This window comes from Pan paniscus, chromosome 19 (assembly GCF_029289425.2).
Source record: "Pan paniscus chromosome 19, NHGRI_mPanPan1-v2.0_pri, whole genome shotgun sequence".
Taxonomy (NCBI): domain Eukaryota; kingdom Metazoa; phylum Chordata; class Mammalia; order Primates; family Hominidae; genus Pan; species Pan paniscus.
In genome coordinates, this window is record NC_073268.2 from 12,313,836 (window position 1) to 12,339,389 (window position 25,554).

General features: G+C 52.1%; 2 protein-coding genes and 1 pseudogene across 8 annotated transcripts in view; 1 reads left to right on the plus strand and 2 right to left on the minus strand.

Moving 5' to 3' along the window:
* The window catches only part of PELP1 (proline, glutamate and leucine rich protein 1), a 33,346-nt gene extending 24,572 nt beyond the window's left edge, over window positions 1-8,774 (minus strand). The window contains exon 1 of the mRNA XM_003810210.6: window positions 7,867-8,774. Coding sequence (XP_003810258.2) covers window positions 7,867-8,421 — 555 coding nt within the window. The 5' untranslated portion in view covers window positions 8,422-8,774. The remainder of the gene's footprint in view (window positions 1-7,866) is intronic.
* On the minus strand, window positions 8,734-9,202 carry LOC106633942 (small ribosomal subunit protein eS12-like; annotated as a pseudogene).
* Window positions 9,203-14,497: 5,295 nt separating this feature from the next.
* Window positions 14,498-25,234, plus strand: ARRB2 (arrestin beta 2). Of its 7 annotated transcripts, none has more exons than XM_003810205.5 (15): window positions 14,498-14,754; window positions 18,770-18,800; window positions 19,704-19,764; window positions 19,878-19,922; window positions 20,143-20,339; window positions 20,951-21,010; window positions 21,419-21,486; window positions 21,622-21,757; window positions 21,995-22,079; window positions 22,346-22,418; window positions 23,016-23,153; window positions 23,950-24,033; window positions 24,127-24,206; window positions 24,320-24,374; window positions 24,680-25,234. In XM_003810205.5, exons 1-15 carry the CDS (start codon window positions 14,732-14,734, stop codon window positions 24,771-24,773), a joined length of 1,230 nt encoding a protein of 409 aa, XP_003810253.1. In that variant the 5' UTR covers window positions 14,498-14,731; the 3' UTR covers window positions 24,774-25,234. The 7 variants fall into 7 exon arrangements, with proteins under 7 accessions (XP_003810253.1, XP_034797217.1, XP_034797218.1 ...); XM_034941326.3 differs by having other exon boundaries at window positions 14,600-14,754; window positions 24,284-24,374; XM_034941327.3 differs by lacking the exon at window positions 19,878-19,922 and having other exon boundaries at window positions 14,600-14,754; window positions 24,284-24,374.
* Window positions 25,235-25,554: the final 320 nt, after the last annotated feature.

Consider the following 25,554-nt stretch of genomic DNA (forward strand, 5'->3'; position numbering starts at 1 on the left):
AGCTGTTTTTATAAAAAGGCATACTAATAACCATAAAAAAAAGAGTGTTCCAGGAAAAGAAAAAAAAAACAGGCTGGGCAAGGGGCTCATGACTGTAATCCCAACACTGGGAGGCCAAGGCAGCAGGATGGCTTGAGCCCAGGAGGTCAAGATCAGCCTATGCAACCGAGGGAGACCCCCATTCTCCACAAAGAATTTTTAAAAATTAGCCGAACATGGTGGAGGGCACCTGTGGTCACAGCTACTTGGGAGGCTAAGGTGGGAGGGCTGCTTGACCCCGGGAGGTCAAGACTGCAGTGAGCCATGATCGCCACCACTACACTCCAGCCTGAACAGCAAAGCAACATCCTGTCTCAAAAAAGAAAAATAAAAAGAGCGAAGACTGTGAGATGAGAGCATACTTCGTTATTTCCAAAGAACAACAAGGAGACAAATTGTTGATGGAGAAAAGTGAGCAAGGTGGAGAGGAGTAACCAATGATGAAGGTTAAGGGAGTGGGACCAGACTGTGCAGAGACATATAGGTGATTACCGACTTTCACCCTGAGGAAGATAAAAGCCACGAGGGGGAGAGAGAAATTGCGCACAGGAGTGACAATATCTGACTTCTGGTTTGCTTTTTGTTTTGTTTTGTTTTTAATCAACAGCATTTGTGTTGTCTTGTTGAGAAGGCAGAAGCAAACAGATGAGGTAGAAGGTTACTGTAATATTCCAGACAAATGATGATGCAGCTTGAAGAATGTGGCAACTGTGGCAATACAAAGCAGTCAAAATCAGGAAGTATTGTGAAGGTAGAGCCAACGGGATGTGCCATCAAATTGGATATGGGTGGAAAATAAAAAGAAGGGTCCAAGATAATGCCAAGGTTTTTTGCTGAACAACTAGAAAGATGAAGCTGCCATTCACCGAGAAGGGAACTAATGCAGGAGGAGCAGGTTTTGGGGTGACAATAGGGAGTTCAGTTTCAGATCTGTTCAATCTGTGATGTGTATTTAACATGAAAACGGAGATGCCAAATAGGCACCGGCTAGACAAGTGTGAAGAGAACTTCTGGCTGGAGATGTAAACTCAAGAGGTGTGGGCCTTGAGACTGGATCAGTTCACCAAGGGAATAAGAGTAAAGAGAAGAGAAACAGTGCAAGGCCTGGGATGTAGGCACTCAAACCTTCAGAGGTCACAGAGGTGAGGAGGGATCAGTCTTTACTGGAAAGGAGTAACCAGTGTGGTAACAGGAGAATCGAGAGGAGAGGAGAGGGGCTGGGAGGGTGACTAACGCCTATAATCCCAGTACTTTAGGAGGCTAAAGTGGGAAGACTGCTTGAGCTCAAGAGTTCAAGACCAGCCTCAGCAACATAGCGAGACCTTGTTTCTACTAAAAATCAAACAGATTAGCTGGGTGTGGGGGCACAAGCCTGTGGTCCCAGCTACCCAGAAGGCTGAGCAGGGCGGACTGCCTCAGCCTGGAAGATCAAGGCTGCAGTAAGCTATGATCGCGCCACTGCACTCCAGCCTGGGCAACACAGCGAGACCCTGTCTCAATGAAACAAACAAACAAAAACAAAAAGACAGGGGAGAGATATCCCAGAAGTCAAGTGAAGACAGTTTTTTAAATAGGAAAGTATAATTAACTGTATCAAATGGTAGTGATAAGTCAAATATGATGACCCATATTGACCTTTGAACTTAATGTCTTGATGGACACCAGTGATCTTCAAGAGTTACCATTTCACCCAGCAAAGGGTTGTTTCGGCAACATTTAGGCTAAAAGCCTGAATGTAATGAGTTCAACGGAACAACCATCATAGTAATAATTCATTCAGGGAAGAACCTTTAATAGATGTTAAAATGAGTGGGTGAAAGGTTGACAAGACCTAAGACATTCACATTATCTCCCCCCAAGACACTTAACTACAAATGGAAAAAAAAAAAAAAATCATACCTTTATAACAGTGAAGAAATCTGGCAGAGAGACCTGCTTAACCTAGAATACGTGCTCCTGATATGATGCACCAAGAATGACACATCATTTCTGCAAGGTTTTTTTTTTTTTTTGTAGAGATAGGGTCTTGCCATGTTGCCCAAGCTAGTCTTGAACTCCTGCACTCAGTGATCCTCCCACTTCGGCCTCCCACTAAGCCTCTGAATCTCATGCGGGGATAACAGGCATGAGCCACTGCACCTGGACGACTTCTGCAGTATTCTTGCTGAAAACGCACAAATCTCCAGTTTAATTTGTCTGCTGTTTCCTCATGATTAGATCCTAACCTGAGGGGCATCCTACGAAATAACTATCCTGTACTCTTTAAAAATATCAAGATCATAAGACAAAGGCTGAAGAACTATTTCAGATTAAAGAATACTAAAGAGACATTATAACTAAAAGCAAGCTGGGCGCGGTGGCTCACACCAGCACTTCGGGAGGACAACGCGGGTGGATGATCTGAGGTCAGGAGTTCGAGACCAGCCTGGCCAACATGGCGAAACCCCATCACTACTAAAAAAAAAAAAAGAAAAAAAATTAGCCAGGCATGGTAGCAGGCACTTGTAATCCCAGCTACTTGGGAGGCTGAGGCAGGAGAATCGCTTAAACCCAGGGGGCGGAGGTTCCAGTGAGCCAAGATCATGCCACTGCACTCCAGCCTAGGCAACAGACTGAGATTATCTCAAAAAAAAAAAAAAGGCAAAACAAACAACAACAAAAAAAACAACTAAATGCAACGTGTGATCCTACATTAAATCCTGGACTAGAAATGTTGTTGTTGTTGTTGTTATAATGGATGCCTTTAGGAGAACTGATGGCAAAACTTAAAAAAGATCTGTAGGTTAAATAATTTATTGTACCAATATTAATTCTCTGATCATGATGATAGAGTATGATTATGTAAGAGAATGTCCTTGTTTTTAAGGAAATACACACTAAAATATGTCAAAGTAAAAGGACATATCTGCAACTTACTCCTAAATGGACCCAGAAAAAATATCTGAAAGAATTCCTGTATCCTCTTCACCCAGAATTCTCCAGTTTTCAAATGTGCATTTATGTTATTCTCAGAATGATAGTTTAGGAGATCTGTCATTATCAGAATAACATAAATATGCATTTAAAAACTGAAGAATCCAGCCAGGTGCGGTGGCTCAGGCCTGTAATCCCAGCACTTTGAGTGCCGAGGCGGGCGGATCACGAGGTCAGGAGATTGAGACCGTCCTGGCTAACACGGTGAAACCCCGTCTCCACTAAAAATACAAAAAAATAGCCGGGCATGGTGGTGGGCAACTGTAGTCCCAGCTTTGGGAGGCTGAGGCAGGAGAATGACGTGAACCCGGGAGGCAGAGCTTGCAGTGAGCCAAAATCGCACCACTGCACTCCAGCCTGGGCAACAAAGCAAGACTCCATCTCAAAAAGAAAAAAAAAATGGAGAATCTAGGAGAAGGGTATATATTGAAATTCTTTCAAATATTGTTCCAACTTTTCTGTAAATTTTCAGTTATTTCAAAGTAACGCTAAAAGAAGAAGAATGAGAGACAAAAAGTACAGATAACACTTTCAAGGAGTTTTTGCCATAAAAGGAAGTACACAAATGGCAAATGAGGCAATAGCTAGAGGGTGATTTGTTTGTTTTTTGAGACAAAGTCTCCCTCTGTTGCCCAGGCCAGAGTTCGCAGGCGCAATCTCGGCTCACTGCAATGCCTGCCTCCCAGGCTCAAGCAATTCTCCTGCCTCAGTCTCCTGATTATCTGGGATTACAGGCATGCGTCACCACGCCCAGCTAATTTTTGCATTTTTAGTAAAGATGAGGTTTCGCCATGTTGGTCAGGCTGGTCTCGAACTCCTGGCCTCAAATGATCTACCCATCTCAGCCTCCCAAAGTGCTGGGATTACAGATGTGAGTCACTGCACCCAGCCCTAGAGGGTGATTTTTTTTTTTTTTTTTTTTTTTGAGACAGAGTTTCACTCTATCACCCAGGCTAGAGTGCAGAGGCGCGATCTCGGCTCACTGCAACCTCTGCCCCGAGTTCAAGCGATTCTCCTGCCTCAGCCTCCTGAATGGCTGGGATTACAGGATTACAGATGCCTGCCACTGCGCCCGGCTAATTTTTGTATTTTTAATACAGACGGGGTCACCATCTTGGCCAGGCTGGTCTTAAACTCCTGACCTTGTGATCCACCCACCTTGGCCTCCCAAAGTGCTGGGATTACAGGCGTGAGCCATCACGCCTGGCCAAGGGTGAAGTTTTGAGCTGTATGCTGATGAAAATGATCCAACAAAAAGAGAGGCCAGGTGCAGTGGCTCATCCCTGTAATCCCAACATTTTGGGAGGCTGAGGCAGGAAGATTTTTTTATTTAAGTAGGAGTACACTCTAAAATACGACAAAAAGTGGCCGGATGTGGTGGCTCACGCCTGTATTCTCAGCACTTTGGGAGGTCGAGTGGGGAGGATAACTTAAGGTCAGAAGTTCGAGACCAGCCTGACCAACATGGTGAAACTCCGTCTCTACTAAAAATACAAAATTAGCTGGGTATGGTGGCAGGCACCTGTAATCCCAGCTACTCAGGAGGCTGAGGCCTACGTAGAAGACAGAACAAGACACTGTTTCTGTCCTTCAAAAGAATATACAGGATAAATGACATTTGGGATTTGCTTTAAAATGGTCCACCAAGCTGAGCACGGTGGTTCACCTCTGTAATCCCAGGATTTTGGGGGGCCAAGGCGGGAGGATCACTTGAGTTCAGGAGCTCAAGACCAGCCTGGACAACATATAAAGCCCCCATGTCTACAAAAAAAATTTTTAAATTAGCCAGGGGTGGTGGCACACCTGTAGTCCCAGCTACTCGGGAGGCTGAGGTGGAAGGATTACTTGAACCTGGGAGGTTGAGGCCAAGGCCGCAGTGAGCCATAATCTGGCCACTGCACTCCACCCTGAGTTAGAGTAAGGCCCTATCTCAAAAAAGAAAAAAAGAAAGAAAAGAAAAGAAAAAGAGAAAGAAAGAAAGAAAAAGCAAAGTTCCACTAAAAAAAAAAAAAAAAAAGCCAAGCTATGGGAGGAATGAAATAACATTGGCAAACGTTCAGTTAAATTTGAGTGATGGGGGCAGCACAGGGTGCGGTGGGGAAAATACTATTTATGTCTGAAATTTTATATAAGTTTTATTAATTACATACAAGAACAAATCAAAGACTTGCTGAATGTAGGGGAGAAAGGTTATAAGTATATGTGAAATAAATAGACAGTAGGATAAAGAGCAGTCAATCATAGGTGGCCAAGAAATATATCCCAAAGGCAGTGACAAATAAGCAAAGAATTGAGAAGACTGGGAAGGAGGATGAGAGTTGGGGGGGTGGGGGTGCTGCACAGGGAGGGATTCCGAGAACAGTAAGTACAAAGCCTCTGAGGAAAGAACACCCAGAGGCTGAAGGATTTTTAAAAGCTGCAAACAGGATCAGAATTTTACTTTAGAAAGCTCACTCCAGCTACTGTGTGGGGAACGGATTACAGAGGGCAAGACTGAAGGTAAGGAGACCCGTTAGAAGATTGTTGCTATAATATACTCCAAGCTAGATATGGAGCACTGTGCTAGGATCATTCCATTTTGGAACTACTGAGCTTGCAGTACCTGCGGAAAGGCCATGTTGGTAGGTGGATGATCAAACAGTGGATCCCCCTTGCTCGCAAGCTCCAGGTCTATTGCTGACTTTCATTTCTCATCTTAACTAGACTAGAAATTCTCTGAGGGAAAGGACCATGTCTTATTTATCTACCTAGAGACGAGGAACAGTACATAAAACATAACAGATACTCAATAAATGTTTGTTGAATGAAACTTTTGGGGAAGGAAAGGAAACCCTCCACATAATCCCAATTCAAAGGACACAAGTAGAAAAAAAATTCAAGGCAGGATGTATCTAAACATGTAGCACAGGAAATATTAAAGGGCGGCCCTAGTTTCCCACATCACTCTTAGCTTCTTTACTCAAAATTCTACTAGACTTCAGACATGTAAGAAAAATAAGCAAGACGTTAAGTTCATGTAGTTGACTTTGAGGGAGGAGAGGAAGTCCTGAAAGAGATGATGAAAGAAATCACACATTTATAGGCGGGATAGGTAATATTTCACAAATACTTATAAAAAAAATTTCTGGGGGGCAAGGCATGGTGGCCTGTGCCTGTAATTCCAGCACTTTGGGAAGCCAAGGCAAGTGAATCGCCTGAACTCAGGACTTTGAGACCAGCCTGGGCAACATGGCAAAACCCCGTCTCTACCAAAAATACAAAAATTAGCCGGGCATGGTGGCGCATGCCTGTGGTCCCAGCTACTCTGGAGGCTGAGGTGGGAGGATCCCTTGAGGCTGGGAAATGGAGGTTGCAGTGAGCCAAGATCATGCCACTGCACTCCAACCTGGGTGACAGAGTAAGACCTTGTCTCAAAAATAATAATAATTCTGGGACTATTGTGAGATAAAGAAAACAGAAAAACCCCACTGTAATATAACTGACTGATGAAAACCACATAAATTAGAAGAGGGGAATTTAGAGACAAGAGAAAATACATAATCAGCTCCAGCCTCTGATACTGGGCTGAGATAGCAGAGATATAGTTTTGTCACCCTCAATTATGCAGAGTAATGTTAAAGACAAACAGATAGGGTTATCTGTGATAAATCTGGGGTTAAGATTATTGAACCACCCAGCAGATTGTGACAACCATCTTCCTGGAAGGTAGCATAGAGCTGGGAAGGTCCCAGGAATGAAGGGTGGACACAGAAGATCTCGTGTTTATGGGTCTTGAAGGATGGGTAGAATTTGGGGGAGGTTTAGTGGGAGAGAAGGGAAGATAGGAGATTGTTAAAGGAGCAGCTATTATGGGCTAGAAATATGCCTTCTTAGAATCAGTGCCTTCACCTGGACAAGATGGTGGGGGTTCAAGCTAGAATGGGAGCAAGGAGAAAGATGGAAAAGAGTGGACAGATCTGAAAACTACTCAAAGGATAAAATCAACAGGACTTGACAGATTGCTTATGGAGGTGTATGAAGAAGAGTTTAGAATTACTTGAGTGTCTAGCTTGCAGAACTGAATGGTTATTAGATTCCATTCTTATAGAATTCCAAAGGCTCCTAACCCGGCCTAAAACGCTCTGCATGACTCGACCACTGCCTACCCATCTCACCAGTCTCATCTGTATCCACTCTCTTCCCCTCCACATCTGAGCTCCAGGAACGATGCCCTTCTTTCCAGTTCCTTCCTACCACAGGGTCTTCCCACATGAGCTCTCCTCTGACTGAACAGCCCCTCCCATATTTTTTCCCTACCCAACCCCTATTCATCCTTACGGTCTCGGCTTAAACGCCGGTTTCTTTGGAAAAATCTCTGCCAGTCTTCAGATAAGGTTAGAGACCCCTGATATTCAATTCTCATCTGTTTCGCAGCATTTTGTGTATCGCCACCACGTCTGTAACCGGAGCGCCTAGTACAGTATCTGACCCTCAATAAGAGCTCGGTAAATGTTTATTGTTGGATGCGTCATTAAGTCAGTCGAAACAATCCCCGAAACAGATATTGCCAGAGGAAAAAGAGGCTTTTAGATTATACAACTAGTGAGTGACCGGGCCTGGAACCTAATCGATTCCTGTGTGCCGACCAATAGCCTAACAACAGAAAAATAAGGCCCATTTTTCCCCTGGAGAAACTCATGGCCGATAAAGGAGAAATACGTGCATCCCGTCCGGACTGATACCTGGATCCCCTTTCTGCCCGCAGCTCTCCTTCCTTCAACCTCCCTATCGCACTTGCACTGCACCGTAATCCCGGCGCACAGGCGCCGCGCCAACCTCCCCACAGGGCCGCGGGCACGCGGGCCACGGACTCACCTGGGCCCCGCCCACCGACCCATGCAGCCGCAATAGGCACATGAGCGCGGGCAAATGTGGGGCCGAGCGGTTTGGGGGATGCACCGGAGCAACGGCAGACCCCGTTCGAGGTTGCAGCAAACCAGAAACACTCTCCAGCAGCAGCAGGCGGAGCCGCGGGCCCGAGCTCACTGCCGAGAGACCCCCGGTCCCGCCAGGAACCCCAGCCGCGGAGCCCGCAGAGGGCCCACTCAGAACGGCTGCCGCCATCTTCCCCCGGGTTCCAGTGGTGGCGTGGCGCGATGACGCAAACACACCGCGACGGCCGCCTACTGGGGAGGGGGCCTGGGGAGGGGGCTGCGGTCTTGCGCACTGAGTGAAGGCAGGCTGGACTCGCGGGCTCAAGCTGGGAAGGAGCATGCGCGGAGAGAGCAGCCTGGGCGCCGAGGCAGCGGGGTGCTCGGTTCCCGGAGTGATGGCGGATGAGGCTTCCTGTGAGCGTGTCCGAGGCGGTCCTGTGATGTTAAAGGTACACGTGGTCCGGACAAAAGGCGCCAAAGTCGGAACGATTTCCATTTAGCGGACGGAGTCTTGGGACATCTTCGCTGTAGGAATCAGTAACTCTTTTTTTTGAGACGGAGTCTCGTTCTGTGGCCCAGGCTGGAGTGCAGTGGCGCGATCTCGGCTCACCGCAACCTCCACCTCCCGGGTTCAAGCGATTTCCCTGCTTCGGCCTCCCGAGTAGCTGGGATTACAGTCGCGCGCCACCACGCCCGGCTAATTTTTTTTGTATTTTTGTAGAGATGGCGTTTCACCGTGTTGGCCAGGCTGGTCTTGAACTCCTGACCTCAGGTGTTCCGCCCGCCTTGGCCTCCCAGAGTGCTGAGATTACAGGCATGAGCCACCGCGCCCGGCCTAGGAATCAGTAACGTGTGTGTGTGTGCGCGCGCGCGCGCCAAAGATTTCATTTCTTGCATTTCAAGTACTCTTCGATGACATCCTTGGCCTGAGACTCCTTGCCATAGTCCTTAACTACTACACAACTGCAACCAACCACTTTACGGGGTTTCCCCTCTGTCGATTTTACAGAGCCCTACCCATTCTCCTAGTTTCCTGTTGTCATCAACCTTAATTAGGTTGATTTGGTGTTCAGCACAAAGGCCTCCACCAACTTGACATACATAGTAGGCTCATCATAGTTGGATGCAAGCACACAAAGATGGGCTTGGCGTTTGTCTAAGGCTTTGGCAGCTTCGCGAATTCCACCACGTGCTAGGTCATGGTGGATGAGGGCGGTCTTCAGCACCTCTTGTAAAGCAGTACTAACATCCATTACACCTCCAGCAGCAATGCCTTCCTCGGCCGTGGCGGTGGGTTACAAGTGAAGCTGAATCTTGAAGGTACCCAAGCCTCCGCCTCCGCGCAACTTGGCAGCGGCAGGGAAAGAGAAGGAATCAATAACTCTCTAGGTAACTTGAAATCACAGACATTTTTAACTACATTTGCAACTTCAGAAATGATACAAGATGTGCGCCTTGCAAAAGCCAATTCAAACAGTACAGAAGGGCATAAAGTAAAAAAGAAAAACTGCTCCTCCCCGCAAAGCCCTGCCCCAGTAGCGTGTATACTTTCCTAATATTAGTCTATGCACAAGCACATAAATGAATATTTTACAAGATTGGGGTCTGCGTGTGGCTTTTCACTCATGGCCTTCTTTATGCTGTTTTTTAAACTGTGGTATGAATGAAATGGGTGCACCATGATTTAATAATTCTATTGCTGAATTAATGCTTAAAGGCTGCTCCAGCTTTTTGCTAATGCAAACACTGTAGTGAACACGCTGATAACTATGTTTGTGTACTTTTGTGATTGTTAGATTCAAATCCAAGAGTCATCATTTTTCTTTATTTTTTGAGGAGTCTCTCTCTGTCGCCCAGGCTAGAGTGCAATGGCACGATCTCGGCTCACTGCAACCTCCGCCTCCCAAGTTCAAGTGATTCTCCTGCCTCAGCCTCCCAAGTAGCTGGAAGTACAGGCACCCACCACGCCCAGCTAATTTTTGTATTTTTAGTAGAGACGGGGCTTCACCATGTTGGCCAAGCTGGTCTCAAACTCCTGACCTCAAGTGATCTGCCGGCCTCAGCCTCCCAAAGTCCTGGGATTACAGGTGTGAGCCACCCCGCCTGGCCCGTTTTTCCTCTTATTGCCTCCTATCCAATCCTTCAAGTCCTGGCATTCAAGGCCTCCAAAATACATTAACCCAATAGCATTAATTTTTCTCCAATCTCCACTGCCGCTCCGGTCCAAATTACCATTCACTCTCACCTAGTCTCTTACAAAGCCTTCGTTGCTCTCTGCTTCCCTCTTAGCACCTTGTAGTCCCTTCACACAGCAACCAAAGTGGTCTTTTCAAATGTAAACAAGTTCTCGTCACTCCTAGCTTCAACCCCTCTGTGGCTTCCAAATGTGATGAGAATGAAATCCCCTCTCGTCACTGAGGCCTACAAGAATCCACCCAATCTGACTCATACCCACCTCCCTGACCTCAACACATACAAGTACCACTTTCCTTCTCTCTTCCTATTCTTGAGCCACACTAGCCTTCTATTTTCCAGCAAAGCCCATTCTCACATCCAAACCTTTGCACATGTTGCTGATTATGCTGGAGAAACTGTCCTGATTCTATGTAACTAACGCCATTTTGCCATCCTGAGACGACTTTTCGGTAGCTCCCACTCCAACCCCCATCAGCCTCCATCACATTTGCCTGTTTATAATTCATGTCATTACCAGAAATTTATTTGCTTTCTTATTAACTATCTCTTGTCTAAAATACAAACTCCATGAAAGGGCTCCTGTCTCCTACACTATGCTATTCCTATCACCTAAAACAGTGCCTGGTACATAAAAGGTGCTGAAAAAATATTTCCCCAGGCTGGAGTGCAGTTGCACGATCACAGCTCACTGCAGCCTTGACCTCCCAGCTCAAACGATCTTCCCACCTCAGCCTCCCTAGTACATGAGACTCTAGGCACTAGCCACTATACTTGGCTCATTTTTGGTTTTTTGGAGGTTTTTTGTTTTTTCCTCGAGATGGAGTTTTGCACTGTCACCCAGGCTGGAGTGCAGTGGCGCGATCTTGGCTCACTGCAAGCTCTGCCTCCCAGGTTCAGGCCATTCTCCTGCCTCAGCCTCCCAAGTAGCTGGGACTACAGGTGCCTGCCACCATGCCTGGCTAATTTTTTGTACTTTTTTGTAGAGACAGGGTTTCACCATGTTAGCCAGGATGGTCTCGATCTCCTGACCTCGTGATCCGCCCGCCTCAGCCTCCCAAAGTGCTGGGATTACAGGCGTGAGCCACCACGCCCGGCCCGTTCGTTTTTGAGACGAAATTTCACTATTCTCACTCAGGCTGGAGTATAACGGCACGATCTCAGCTCACTGCAACCTCCGTCTCCCAGGTTCAAGCGATTCTTCTGCCTCAGCCTCACGAGTAGCTGGGATTACAGGCTAAATTTCACCATGTTAGCCAGACTGGTCTCGAACTCCTGACCTCAGGTGATCCGCCCCCCTCGGCCTCCCAAAGTACTGGGATTACAAGTGTGAGCCACTGAACCCAACCCTCTCTGCTTTAAAAACCAGTACTGGTTCCACATGTCCTTCTGTGCGGCCCTCAATCTCATTCCATCTGCTATACAAACTCCTCCACAGCCTGTTCCAGACTTCCCCACCAACACTACGCAACAGGACGTGCCTTGTCTTTCTCTTTGAAATGCCCTTTCTCAACTTCTGCCCGGCCGGGCGCGGTGGCTCACACCTGTAATTCCAGTACTTTGGGAGGCTGAGGCAGGTGGAACACAAGGTCAGGCGTTCGAGACCAGCTTGGCCAACATGGTGAAACCCCGTCTCTATTAAAAATACAAAAAGTAGCCAGGCGTTGCAGGTGCCTGTAATACACCAGCTACTCACGAGGCTGAGGCAGAGAATTGCTTGAACCCAGGAGGCAGGGGTTTTGGTGAGCCGAGATCCCGCCACTGCACTCCAGCCAGGGTGACAGAGTGAGACTCCATCTCATAAAAAAGAAAAAAAAAAAAGGCTGGGCACAGTGGCTCACATCTATAATCCCAGCACTTTGGGAGGCCCCCGCAGGCAGATCATCTGAGGTCAGGAGGTCAAGAGCAACCTGGCCAACATATTGAAACCTCATCTCTACTAAAAAAAAAATTTAAAAACTAGCCAGGCAGGGTAGTGGACGCCTATAATCCCAGCTACGCGGGAGACTGAGGCAGGAGAACTGCTTGAACCCAGGAGATGGAAGTTGCAGTGAGCCAACACAACACCACTGTGTCCAGAATTGATGGGGTTCTTGGTCTTACTGACTTTAAGAATGAAGCCATGGACCCTCACAGCAAGTGTTAAAGTTCTTAAAGGCAGCATATCCGGAGTTCGTTCCTTCATGACGTTCAGATGTGTTCGGAGTTTCTTCCTTCTGGTGGGTTCGTGGTCTTGCTGGCTTAAGAGTGAAGCTGCAGACCTCTGTGGTGTTAATCCTCTTAAGGCCGTGTCTCCGAAGTTGTTCATTCTTCCTGGTGGGTTCGTGGTTTATGCTGGCTTCAGGAGTGAACCTGCAGACCTCCACAGTGAGTGTTACAGCTCATAAAGGCAGTATGGACCCAAAGAGGAAGCGGAAGCAGCAGCAACAGCAAGATTTAACTGCAAAAAGCAAAAGAACAAACGGTCTACCTTAACAGAAGAGTACCCAAAGGCATTGCCACTGCTAGCTCAGGCAGCCTGCTTTTATTCTCTAATCAGCCCCACCCACAATCCTGCTGATTGGTTCATTTTACAGAGAGCTGATTGGTCCATTTTACAGAGAGCTGATTGGTCTGTTTTGGCAGGGTGCTGATTGGTGCATTTACAATCCCTGAGCTAGACACAAAAGTTCTCCAAGTCCCCACTAGATTAGCTAGATAGAGTGTAGACACAAAGGTTCTCCAAGTCCCCACCAGAGTAGCTAGATACAGAGTGTGGATTGGTGCATTCACAAACCCTGAGCTAGACACAGGGTGCTGATTGGTGTGTTTACAAACCTTGAGCTAGATACAGAGTGCCGATTGGTGTATTTACAATCCCTTAGCTAGACATAAAGGTTCTCCAAGTCCCCACCAGACTCAGGAGCCCATTTGGCTTCACCCAGTGGATCCCGCTTGGGGGCCGCAAGTGGAGCTGCCTGCCAGTCCTGTGCCGTGTGCCTGCACTCCTCAGCCCTTGGGTGGTCGATGGGACTGTGTGCCTTGGAGCAGGGGGCGGTGCTCATCGGGGAGGCTCGGGCCGCACAGGAGCCCACGGAGGGGGAGGGGAGGCTCAGGCATGGCGGGCTGCAGGTCCCGAGCCCTGCCCCGAGGGAAGGCAGCTAAGGCCCAGCGAGAAATTGAGCACAGCAGCTGCTGGCCCAGGTGCTAAGCCCCTCACTGCCCGGGGCTGGCCGGCCACTCCGAGTGCGGGGCCGCCGAGCCCACGCCCACCCGGAACTCGCGCTGGCCCGCAAGCACCGCGCGCAACCCCGGTTCCCGCCCGCGCCTCTCCCTCCACACCTCCCCGCAAGCTGAGGGAACCGGCTCCGGCCTTGGACAGCCCAGAAAGGAACTCCCACAGTGCAGTGGAGGGCTGAAGGGCTCCTCAAGCGCGGCCAGAGTGGGTTCCAAGGCCGAGGAACGCCGAGAGCGAGTGAGGGCTGCCAGCACGCTGTCACCTCTCACCACTGCACTCCAGCCTCGGCGACAGAGTGAGACTCTGTCTCAAAAAAAAAAAAAAAAGAAAAAAGAAAAAGAAAAAAAACTTCTGCGCATCCTTCAGAAAGACTGTCCTCATCCGTTGCCCGCTCTGGACAGCCTGCACTCCCTCCACCCCCGCCCGGGCCAATTGCTGTTAGCGGCTGTGTCTTCTGACTCAGACCTCTGTAATAGCATTCCTGGGTAATACCTGTGTATGTGTCTCCTCAACTATTCTAGGAAGGTAGGGGCCATGGTAATTCGTATGTGTCCCCATCGATTGGCATAGTGAATAGCATAACATAGGCACGGATGGATGGGTCCATAGATGGACCGATGGATGGGAGCGGGTGAGTGAGTGGATGTTAGCTGGGATGGGTGGGTGAAGGAGATGGATAGTCAGAGACATTGGAAAAGGGAACCCTGCGAAGATCAAATGCAAACACCAGGAGGAGCTGACACGCTGCAGTGAAGAAGCGGGAGGGCTGGCCACAGAAGGCGGCACGCTCCGAGTGGAGCAGGTGAGCGGCGCGCACTGAAGCAAGCATCACGCAATTGAACCGCTCACCCACGTGTTCCCCCCCACCATCCTCCTTCCCAGACGGCGCTTCAGCTCATTCCACAGCCCCCAGCAGCCCGGTCGCCCCCACCGCCACTGAGAAAGCAAACAAAGGGGAGGAGACCCCTGCAGGTTCTGGATGCCGAAGGCCAATCGAAAGACTTAGATCCCCTGGAAGGCGGGCGCCTTGGTTTAGGGGGGTCCAATCGGTTTCAAGGGGTTGCAGCGGGGCGGGGAGATGGGCGGGAGGAGCGGGAGCGGGCCCCGCGCGCGGGGGAGGGCTACCAGGCTGGCAAGGAGCGCGAAGGGCTGGGGGCGGAGCCAATGGCCCCGCGTGTCTGCTAGGAGAGGGCGGGCAGCGCCGCGGCGCGCGCGATCCGGCTGACGCATCTGGCCCCGGTTCCCCCAGACCAGAGCGGGGCCGGGAGGGAGGGGGAAGAGGCGAGAGCGCGGAGGGCGCGCGTGCGCATTGGCGCGGGGAGGAGCAGGGATCTTGGCAGCGGGCGAGGAGGCTGCGAGCGAGCCGCGAACCGAGCGGGCGGCGGGCGCGCGCACCATGGGGGAGAAACCCGGGACCAGGTAAGGGAGGTGGGGCCACGCGGCGGGGCATGGGCGGCGGCTCGGGGCGGGGGCTGGGACGGTCCCAGACGAGGGCGCAGCGGAGAGGATCTGGGGGCCGGACGCCTGGGTCCCTAGGGACAGCCATCCGGGGCCGCACGCGCAGGTCCTCGAGGATAATGAGGGTGGGAGGGAAATGCCCGGGCCCCTGCAGAAAGCGAGGCCTGAGGGGGATCAGAAAAACCGGTGTCGGGGTTCTCGCAGGGATGTGGGGCCAGACTACTGGGCTCTCCCGTGCAGGCTGCGATGCAGGGACGGAGGAAGGAGGAGCAGGTGGCTGGCCCCGAGGGGTCGTGTACGGGGAGGCTGGATGCCGGGAGGTGGGGGATCCACTCCAGACTCGCGCCAAGCCAATGGAAAGCCTCCTGTCCAATATCCCCCAGGTAGTCGCGCTGCCCACACCTGTCCCGAGGGCCGGGTGGCTCCTCACCCAAACTTCTACCTTCCCTTGGGTTGCCAGGAGCAACAGCTTCATCTTGGGGGAGCCGAGTGCGTGGCGACCCTCCCTGAAACTAGATCGTATCCCTCTCTCTGGGGGTGGGGGAGGCAGTATTCGCCCTGGGCGCGCGTCCACTCCCCGGATGTTTTCTGTGCAATCGAGGCTCTTTCCTTCCACTGATACCCCGAGTTCTCTTTTTTGGTCTCTAGCAAAATCCACTTCCTGTTGTGACTCAACACCCCCAAGGGGCAAGGGGTGGATGCCTGAGTCCCAGGGGAGCGGGAGCAAAAGACGAAAAGGTTGGGGCTGTAGGCCTCAACTCAGAGGGTATCAGGAATAGGGAATTGGTCCTGAGCTCTGGCTTGCTCTGCAAAACATCATATCAACCCCACTTCCAACCTATAGAGTATGAGAACCCGGGTTTCTGAGCATCAAGTGGACGAGCATCAGAAAGAGATCATCAGAGAGATGATCGGTCTCCTGGATCAGGGTTTAAACATCCCAGAGAAAGGGGAAGTTGCTGACTTGTGGGAGGCCCCTGATTTCCGTCATGTGGTTCAGGGAGTGGGACAGATGGACCAAAGGGGACTGCTAACTTGGCACAATTTCCCTCACCCCCATCAAATTCTGGGCCACAGGAAATGGAGCGAATAGCAGGAAGTGTGAAAGGACATCTGCTTCAGCTACCCCTGCTCCCACTGGGCACCTCCCTGGTCATCCCCACACTCTGCCTCCTTGGCCAGCCTAGTATATGCATGCTGCTCCTCCCCAGCCTGGCAGGAGGTGGCTGGGTTAGGATCCAAAGGGCAGGTGCCTTGCAGCTGCTCCAGGGCAATTGCCCCAGAACCACACTCCAGTTGGCCCACTGATTGTGGCTGTCACAGCCCTGTGCCAGGGCTCCTAATGGGAGGACACCCTGGGACAAAGAGGAAAACCAGAAGCAAAGGGGAGGGAGAGCCTGGATGATGCCACGGCACTCAGCTCCCAAGTTGGGATGAAAGATAGGGTGTTTATTCTAGCGGCTACCATATCGATGTGTATTCTCTTTTATTGGTTAGGAATACCTGGGGCCCTCCATACCCTTTGCCTTACAACCTTTGGACAGCTTGGCTTTCTGGGAAGAAGGGGCAAGTGAAGTAGCAGAAACTGGGCCTATGGTAGAAACCATTTAGGGCCAAAGGCCAGGGTCATTGCTCTCCTATATGCTCCAGCTGTCAGAGCTGGAGACCAGATGGAAAGATGGTTAGGTCTTACCCAGACACTGTGGTAACCTGCCCATTGGGGTCCTCTGGGAATGGGGTGGTAGACTTGGAGGAGGGATGGGCTAGTTGGCAGGAGTTCACGTTTCTGCTGTCTATCTGAGGATCCTTTCCAGGGATCACTGCTGAGGCAGAGTGGATTGGAAGGAGTAAGGTGGTGCTTCAAAGAACAGGCCCACAATTGGCCAGATCACTGGGGTTGCCAAACACTTCCTTACCCTCCCAGCAATGGGTGGAGTCCAGGCTTAAATTGTTTCAGCAACTGGAAAGCGAATAACCTTCAATTCAACAAACTATTTATGCCAACTGCAGAGACAGATAGTGTAATATTGATCGAGAGGATGGACTTGGAGCCAGACTGCCTTGGTTTCTATTAATTCCCACCATTTACTCCCTCTGTGACCTTGAAACACTTGACCTCTCTCTGCCTCAGTTTCCTCACCTGTAAAACAGAGATATTAGGAGCTCCATCACTGGGTGGTTTTATTTTATTTTATTTATTTATTTATTTATTTATTTATTGAGACAAAGTCTTGCTCTGTCACCCAGGCTGGAGTGCAGTGGCTCAATCTCAGCTCACTGCAACCTAAGGCCGGGCACGGTGGCTCATGCCTGTAATCCCAGCACTTTGGTAGGCTGAGGCGGGTGGATCACCTGAGGTCAGAAGTTGGAGATCAGCCTGGCTAACATGGGGAAACCTCCTCTCTACTAAAAAAATACAAAATACAGGCCAGACACAGTGACTCAAGCCTGTAATCCCAGCCTTTTGGGAGGCTGAGGCGGGCGGATCACTAGAGGTCAGGAGTTTGAGATCAGCCTGGCCAACATGGGGAAACCCCATCTATACTAAAAATATAAAAATTAGCGGCTGGGCGTGGTGGCTCACGCCTGTAATCCCAGCACTTTGGGAGGCTGAGACAGGTGGATCACGAGGTCGGGAGATTGAGACCATCCTAACTAACACGGTGAAACCCCATCTCTACTAAAAATACCAAAATTTGCCGGGCGTGGTGGTGGGCACCTGTAGTCCCAGCTACTCGGGAGGCTGAGGCAGGAGAATGGCGTGAACCCGAGAGGCAGAGGTCGCAGTGAGCCGAGATCGCACCACTGCACTCCAGCCTGGGTGACAGAGTGAGACTCCGTTTCAAACAAAAAATTAGCCAGGCATGATGGCAGGCACCTCTAATCCCAGCTACTCAGGAAGCTGAGGCATGAGAATCACTTGAACCCAGGAGGTAGAGGTTGCAGTGAGCTGACAGCGTGCCACTCTACTCCAGCCTTGGTGATAGAGTGAGACTCCGTCTCCAAAAAAAAAAAAAAAATACAAAACATAGCCGGACGTGGTGGCTCACTCCTGTAATCCCAGCTACTCGGGAGGCTGAAGCAGGAGAATCGCTTAAACCTGGGAGGCGGAGGTTGCAGTGAGCTGAGATCGCACCACTGCACTCCAGCCTGGGCAACAGAGTGAGACTCCGTCTCAAAAAACAGAGTATTACAAGAGATGACACATTTGAAACACTTGGAACAGTGCTGGGCATGGAGTAGTCACTCTGAAATGTTAGCAGCATTACCATCTTCATGATATGGCTGGCATTGTGCTGGAGATGCCTAAATTAATAAGGCCTCTGAGGCTCACAGTCTGAGGGGGGAGAGAGCTAACTATCCTTGTGTGCTACCACACCACAAGTAAAACATAAACAAGGTGTGACAGGAACCCAAAACAAGGAGTGACCAGGGTCTGGGCTGGGTCAGCTTCCTAAAGGCTGGGCCTTAAAAGACAAATAGGCTTTTAAGCTCTTGAGATCGGAGTTGGGGACAGTTGGAGATGAGTAGAGTCGAACTTGGGTAGGGCCTGTGGTAGAAACTATCTGAGGGCCAAAGGCCAGGGTCATTGCTCTCCTATATGCTCCAGCTGTCAGAGCTGTAGACCAGATGGAAAGATGGTTAGGTCTTATCCAGACACTGCGGCTACCTGCCCATTCGGGTCCTCTGGGAAGAGCCTGGGTGGTTCCTAGGGCAACCAGTGGCCATTACTGCGGAGGGAAGGGGACGAAGGAGGGTGGACAAGACAAGGGGCATTTCCCCTTGCCACCACGTTAGAAATAGGAAGGACCTTCCGGGAAGAAGGGGAAAGGGGCAGAGCTGGGCAAAGCCCCGCAGCCTCAGGCAGGAGGCCTGGGTGAGCACTGCTTCTCAGGCCTGGGAGGGAGAGGGTCCTGGTGTGGGGTCCCTGCTGAGTCTGAGGGAGGCAGTGGGGTTTCCCTTTCTGTTTTGTTAGGGTCTTCAAGAAGTCGAGCCCTAACTGCAAGGTGAGTCTCCACAGCACTTACCCTTTTGACCCTCCCTGGGCCCCAACAAAGCCCAGCCTTCCCCTAGACGATCCCCAACCTACCCAAAGATGATCCCCAACCCCTAGCTCCCCACTTCCTGTGACAGCTAAGCGCCGACTTCCTTCCCTCCTGAAGCCCCTTGCCGCAGAGGCTGCTCAGCCTGAGCCAGCCACAGGGCTGGGTGGGGCAGGCTTGGGTCCCCAAGCAAGACCACAGAGGAGGAGGCCAAAAGCAAGCCATGTGCCTGTAGCCCTCCTAGGAGCCAACCCAAGGTGCGTGGGGCTGGGAAAACCTAACAGCCCCCGGGCTATGGCCTATTTATCCTAGAGCCCCTTGAGGGGACCTAGTGAGGGTGGCAGCTGCTCTCTAGCTGGCTGGTTGGGCTGAGTTCTCCCCGAGGATCCAAACACACACACACACAGACACACACACACACACACACCTGGCTGGTTGGGCTGAGTCCTCCCTGAGGATGCAAACACACACACACACGGACACACACACACACACGGACACACACAAACACACCTCGCTGGTTGGGCTGAGTCCTCCCTGAGGACACACACAGACACACATGCACATACATGTTCACACACACACCTGACTGGTTGGCTGAGGACACACACACACACACACACACACACACACCGGGCTGGTGGGCAGAGGTGTGCAGAGATAAAGGAGCAGCTCAAAAGCCTAAAGGTCCACTAGTCTGAGAAACGCCACCACCCTCACTTTCCAACACTATTGGGAGGAAGCCTGGAACAACTCCTTCCTGATAGCCCAGCCTGGAGATCCCCGGGCAGGGCAGCCAGTTTTGAGGGCTCCGATGCCCTGTCACCATCCTCCCCAATCTCCCCTGTGACCCCTTGACATCCTCAGCTCACCGTGTACTTGGGCAAGCGGGACTTCGTAGATCACCTGGACAAAGTGGACCCTGTAGGTAAGTTTTCCCAGAAAGGGACAGCTCGTTCCCCAAGAGGGGAAGAAGTTCCCGGGCCCAGGAAAGGGGGGAGCGGCCCTTTCAGGAAGTGAGCTGGTGTGTCCCCCTCCTAGATGGCGTGGTGCTTGTGGACCCTGACTACCTGAAGGACCGCAAAGGTACTGGCCCCAAGTCCAGGGGGCCCAGGGAAAGTGGGGGCTAGGGAAGTGAAATGGGCTGGCCTTGGAAGGGCGCCCCAGAGAGATGGAGGCTGGAGGTGGAAGCCAGGAGTAGGGTTCAGGCAAGTCTTATGCTGCTGAGGGAGGAGCAGCGGCTGCTAGGTGCCGGGGGACTGGGGAAGTGGGGCTCCTGACCACTCATCTCACCCTCCCTTGCCAGTGTTTGTGACCCTCACCTGCGCCTTCCGCTATGGCCGTGAAGACCTGGATGTGCTGGGCTTGTCCTTCCGCAAAGACCTGTTCATCGCCACCTACCAGGCCTTCCCCCCGGTGCCCAACCCGCCCCGGCCCCCCACCCGCCTGCAGGACCGGCTGCTGAGGAAGCTGGGCCAGCATGCCCACCCCTTCTTCTTCACCGTGAGGATGCCCCTGCCCTCTGAGGGCCAGGGGGCTGGGGCTGGGACTGTGTCTGGGGTGGGGGTAAGGCACTGCTGTGGGCAGATCTGGAAGAAACAGTGAGGCAGGGACCCTAGTTCCACTTCCCTTCAGGGTCCCAGTGCATTCAGGAAGCCCTTGATTATCTGCCTCCTCTCTGGGGCCCCTTCCTTCTTCCCTTCTCATCCCCAGGATACCTTTCTCCAGCCTCTTTTTTGTTGTTGTTGTTGAGACAAAGTCTCGCTCTGTCGCCCAGGCTGGAGTGCAGTGGCACAATCTTGGTTCACTGCAACCTCCGCCTCCCAGGTTCAAGTGATTCTCATGCCTCAGCCTCCCGAGTAGCTGGGATTACAGGCACGCACCACCACACACGACTAATTTTGTATTTTTAGTAGTGATGGGGTTTTGCCACGTTGGTCAGGCTGGTCTGGAACCCCTGACCTCAGGTGATCCGCCCACCTTAGCCTTCCAAAGTGTTGGGATTACAGGCATGAGCCACCACACCTAGCGTCTCCAGCCTCTTAGGTTGAGATTTGGAGGAAGATATGGGGGCTTTCTGGAAGAACTGAAGTCTTCTCTTTCCTCCGCCACAGATACCCCAGAATCTTCCATGCTCCGTCACACTGCAGCCAGGCCCAGAGGATACAGGGAAGGTACGGGAGGAACAGCTCTGAGGGCTCCTAGGGCAGGACAGGGGCCAGCAGGAGCCTGGAGGCACAGCTGAGCCAGAGGGTGAACTGTCGAGATGCCAGGGTGGGGCCGAGGGTAGGCCAGTGTCCCCCGTGGAAGTGGGGCGTATATGGTGGTCATTGTGCACGCATGACACTGCCTCCTGCTCTGTGGACCCGCATGGATCTGGGGATGGGGGCTCCCCTTGCACTACCATGACCAAGCCTCTGCCAGGTTCTGGGCTTTGGAGAGGAAGAAGACTTAGTCCCCAGGGTCGTGAGACCACAATGAGGCAAGAGTCCCTGCCCGAGAGGAGGGAAGGGGGAGGAAGAAAGGGCAGTGATGGTGGCGGGAGCCTCCGGTAAGATGTGGCCTTTTCTCCCCTTCCCGAGGCCTGCGGCGTAGACTTTGAGATTCGAGCCTTCTGTGCTAAATCACTAGAAGAGAAAAGCCACAAAAGGTAAGGGAAGTGACCTCCTCTGTGGTATAAGAGGAGGCTTTCCTCCCCGCTTCCAGGAGCCCAGGCCCCGTGCGGGGGAGGAGTAGGGTTGGGGTGTGTGAGGAATGACCCCTCCTGCCCCTACTCTGATCCCAGGAACTCCGTGCGGCTGGTGATCCGAAAGGTGCAGTTCGCCCCGGAGAAACCCGGCCCCCAGCCTTCAGCCGAAACCACACGCCACTTCCTCATGTCTGACCGGTCCCTGCACCTCGAGGCTTCCCTGGACAAGGAGGTGGGGCGTGAGAGGGTGACACGGATGCCACGGTGCAGTTTAGACCCTGGGGGAGGGGCGAAGCCACACATCAAGATGACATTTGTAAAGGAGGTTGCTTTGGCTGGGTGTGGACAGTTGCCGTGGGCTTGGGTTTGAGGGGAGGGGGCCAGAACAATGTGTCTGTGTTTGGGGACACACTGATGATGGGAACAGTGAAAACCAGTTCCAATTCACATGACCCCCTCCCCCCAAAAGCTGTACTACCATGGGGAGCCCCTCAGTGTAAATGTCCACGTCACCAACAACTCCACCAAGACCGTCAAGAAGATCAAAGTCTCTGGTAGGAGGTGGGGTTTGGAAGGGGGTCTTCGGGGAGGGCGTTACTGCACAGGTGGCTCCTGGTGTGATCTCAGCCCAGGCCATTTCCCAGTGCGGGAGACCCACCAGGGCTCAAAGAATTTAGGCTGTTCCAGAATGATACGGGGAGCCTCGGTGTTTACTGCTTCAGTGGGGAGCATGGGGGGGCCACGCCACGGGGTCTGGAGTTGCGGTGTGGTGGTGGCTTGTGCTCCATCCAGAGCTGCCTGACCCCGTCCCACCCCACAGTGAGACAGTACGCCGACATCTGCCTCTTCAGCACCGCCCAGTACAAGTGTCCTGTGGCTCAACTCGAACAAGAGTGAGTATCGGGAGAGACCCATGTTCCAATCTAGGGGAGAAGAGCAGGATCAGGAGAATGTGAGGTGGAGGAAGAATTCTTCCTGAGCCATCTCCACTTTTTTTTTTTATTTTGAGATGGAGTTTTTGCTCTTGTTGCCCAGCCTGGAGTGCAATGGGGCAACCTCTGCTCACTGCAACCTCCACCTCCCGGGTTCAAGCGATTCTCCTGCCTCAGCCTCCCAAGTAGCTGGGACTACAGGCATGCACCACCATACCCGGCTTATTTTTAATAGAGACGAGGTTTCACCATGTTGGGCAAGCTAGTCGCGAACCCCTGACCTCAAGCGACCCACCCGTCGCGCCTCTCAAAGTGCTGGGATTACAGGCGTGAGCCGCCGCGACTGGCCACCATCTTCACTTAAAAGGGTATTCCCTCCACAGCCAGGCTCCAGGCTGTTAATTTTCTTGAGCACATTGAGCCAAAACCTACTCCCTTGTGACCTGTGTCCAAAGAAACCAGGGACTAGTGAGGGGGAGATGCTGCTTGGGGGTGATAGGCCGCCCCTTGCCCAGCCCAGCGCCCCTAAGCGTCTTGTTCTCTTGTCCCCACCCCCAGTGACCAGGTATCTCCCAGCTCCACATTCTGTAAGGTGTACACCATAACCCCACTGCTCAGCGACAACCGGGAGAAGCGGGGTCTCGCCCTGGATGGGAAACTCAAGCACGAGGACACCAACCTGGCTTCCAGCACCATGTGAGGGTGGGGCTGGGGTGGGTCCCCTGCAGGCCAGGGGCCAGACGTCGGTTCAGTGCTCTATCCTAGTGTGCCAGGGATGTATCAGTGAACAGAAGAGACAAAAAGAACTCTTACAGTCTAGGGGAGGGAGGATAGCCAAATCTGATCAGTGGTCACTGTACAGCAGGTTTAGTGACAAGTATGAAGGAGAAAAAGCCAGGCAGAGAAGGAAGGGATGGGGGACAGTGAGGTGCGAAGGTGAATTCAGAGTAAGGACCCAGCGGAAGTAAGCAATGTGGGTGAGCAGGAAAGGAGGGTTCTGGGCAGAGAGAAAACAAAGACTCAGAGGTGGGGCAGCCTGGGGTGTTGGAGGAATGGGGAGGTGCCATCGTGCCCTCGGGCAGGAGCAGCCCTGGAGGTCCCCAGCTTCACAAAGGGCTGGATTTCACCTCTCCGGATGCCTTTGTTCAGGGTTCTCACTGCACAGCCACACACAGCAGGCCCGGAGGGCAACTTAGGGAGAAGAACTAAGTACCAGGAGAGGAGGAGGAGGTGAGGTCAGGGGCTAATGGAGAGCCAGACGGTGCAGGGCTGTTAGCGGAGAAGGACGTCAGCTTTTCCTGGAGAGGAGCCACAGGAGGCTCTGAGCAGGGAGTGCAGTGCGCACTGTACCATAACCGCACGGCCTGGGCTGCTGGGGCCCTGGGGGCCTGTGCGAGTTTGTGGTCCTGCCCAGAGTCCCCGTGGGAACCCCACGGTGGGCCAGGTGACAGGGTGATAGGCCCTGGTCTGACTCCAACACCCTCAATTGCAGCGTGAAGGAGGGTGCCAACAAGGAGGTGCTGGGAATCCTGGTGTCCTACAGGGTCAAGGTGAAGCTGGTGGTGTCTCGAGGCGGGTGAGTGTCATGGGGGAGCCTGGGTGGGGGTCACACTGGCTCTCTCTAGTCCCATGTCGTCGTCCTCTTCACGATGCCTCTCCCCTTCCCCAGGGATGTCTCTGTGGAGCTGCCTTTTGTTCTTATGCACCCCAAGCCCCACGACCACATCCCCCTCCCCAGACCCCAGTCAGGTGAGCACACTACCCACCCCAAGCCCTCAGAGGGAGGGCCTGAAGCAGGGCCAGTGGAGGAAAACTGGCCCTTCCAGCACCCACCCCCACACCCCCTCTTCCCGTCCCCCCAGCCGCTCCGGAGACAGATGTCCCTGTGGACACCAACCTCATTGAATTTGATACCAAGTAAGAAACTCATTCCCCTACTTGACCCTCTTGGGACAAAGATTCCTATAACATTCAAATCTGCCCTCATACCTCTTCCTTGCTTTTGGGGGGGAGAAGCGGATTGTAGCATCAAATCAAGATGCCTTAGCCTTGTGAGGCTGCCTCTTGCTGCCTTTTCTTTGTCCCTTCCTGTAAATACCTCTGGTCCCACTGCCGTTCGAACGCCTCTGTCCCAGAGGCCTAGCTTCGGGGAGGGCAGGGAGTGGGAGGCTGGGACAAGAGTCAGAAGCCCTCACCTCACAACCCTCTTTCCCACCACCAAGCTATGCCACAGATGATGACATTGTGTTTGAGGACTTTGCCCGGCTTCGGCTGAAGGGGATGAAGGATGACGACTATGATGATCAACTGTGCTAGGAAGCGGGGTGGGAAGAAGGGAGGGGATGGGGCTGGGAGAGGTGAGGGCAGGATTAAGATCCCCACTGTCAATGGGGGATTGTCCCAGCCCCTCTTCCCTTCCCCTCACCTGGAAGCTTCTTCAACCAATCCCTTCACACTCTCTCCCCCATCCCCCCAAGATACGCACTGGACCCTCTCTTGCTGAATGTGGGCATTAATTTTTTGACTGCAGCTCTGCTTCTCCAGCCCCGCCGTGGGTGGCAAGCTGTGTTCATACCTAAATTTTCTGGAAGGGGACAGTGAAAAGAGGAGTGACAGGAGGGAAAGGGGGAGACAAAACTCCTACTCTCAACCTCACACCAACACCTCCCATTATCACTCTCTCTGCCCCCATTCCTTCAAGAGGAGACCCTTTGGGGACAAGGCCGTTTCTTTGTTTCTGAGCATAAAGAAGAAAATAAATCTTTTACTAAGCATGAGTGTGTGTTTTCTCTGTAGTGTTTAGAGAGTGTATGGTGTGCTTATCCATGATTCTGTTAGCTTGTGGGGGAGGACCCAGTCTCTCTTCTGCACCCAAAAGCCACCTGACACGGAGGCTATCAGTAAATGTTTATTGGATGACTGTGCTGTGGCTGTGTTCCAAGGTAAACATCAAAACTTGACTTAGTCCAAACTCAAGGGTGAGGCTTGATAAGGCCACAAAGTAAACTTAGTCATTTATAGAGGTCACAGTGACTAAACTAACTTGCCTGCACACAGATGCTCACAGGAGCTAGCCAGGGCAGGCCCTTCCCTGTTG

Coding starts and splice junctions, on each gene's coding strand:
- ARRB2 (XM_063598871.1), top strand. CDS start 14,732: ATGGGGGAGAAACCCGGGACCAG. Junction 18,801..19,703: donor AGTCGAGCCCTAACTGCAAG/GTGAGTCTCCAC, acceptor TGACATCCTCAG/CTCACCGTGTACTTGGGCAA. Junction 21,487..21,621: donor GAAGAGAAAAGCCACAAAAG/GTAAGGGAAGTG, acceptor CTCTGATCCCAG/GAACTCCGTGCGGCTGGTGA.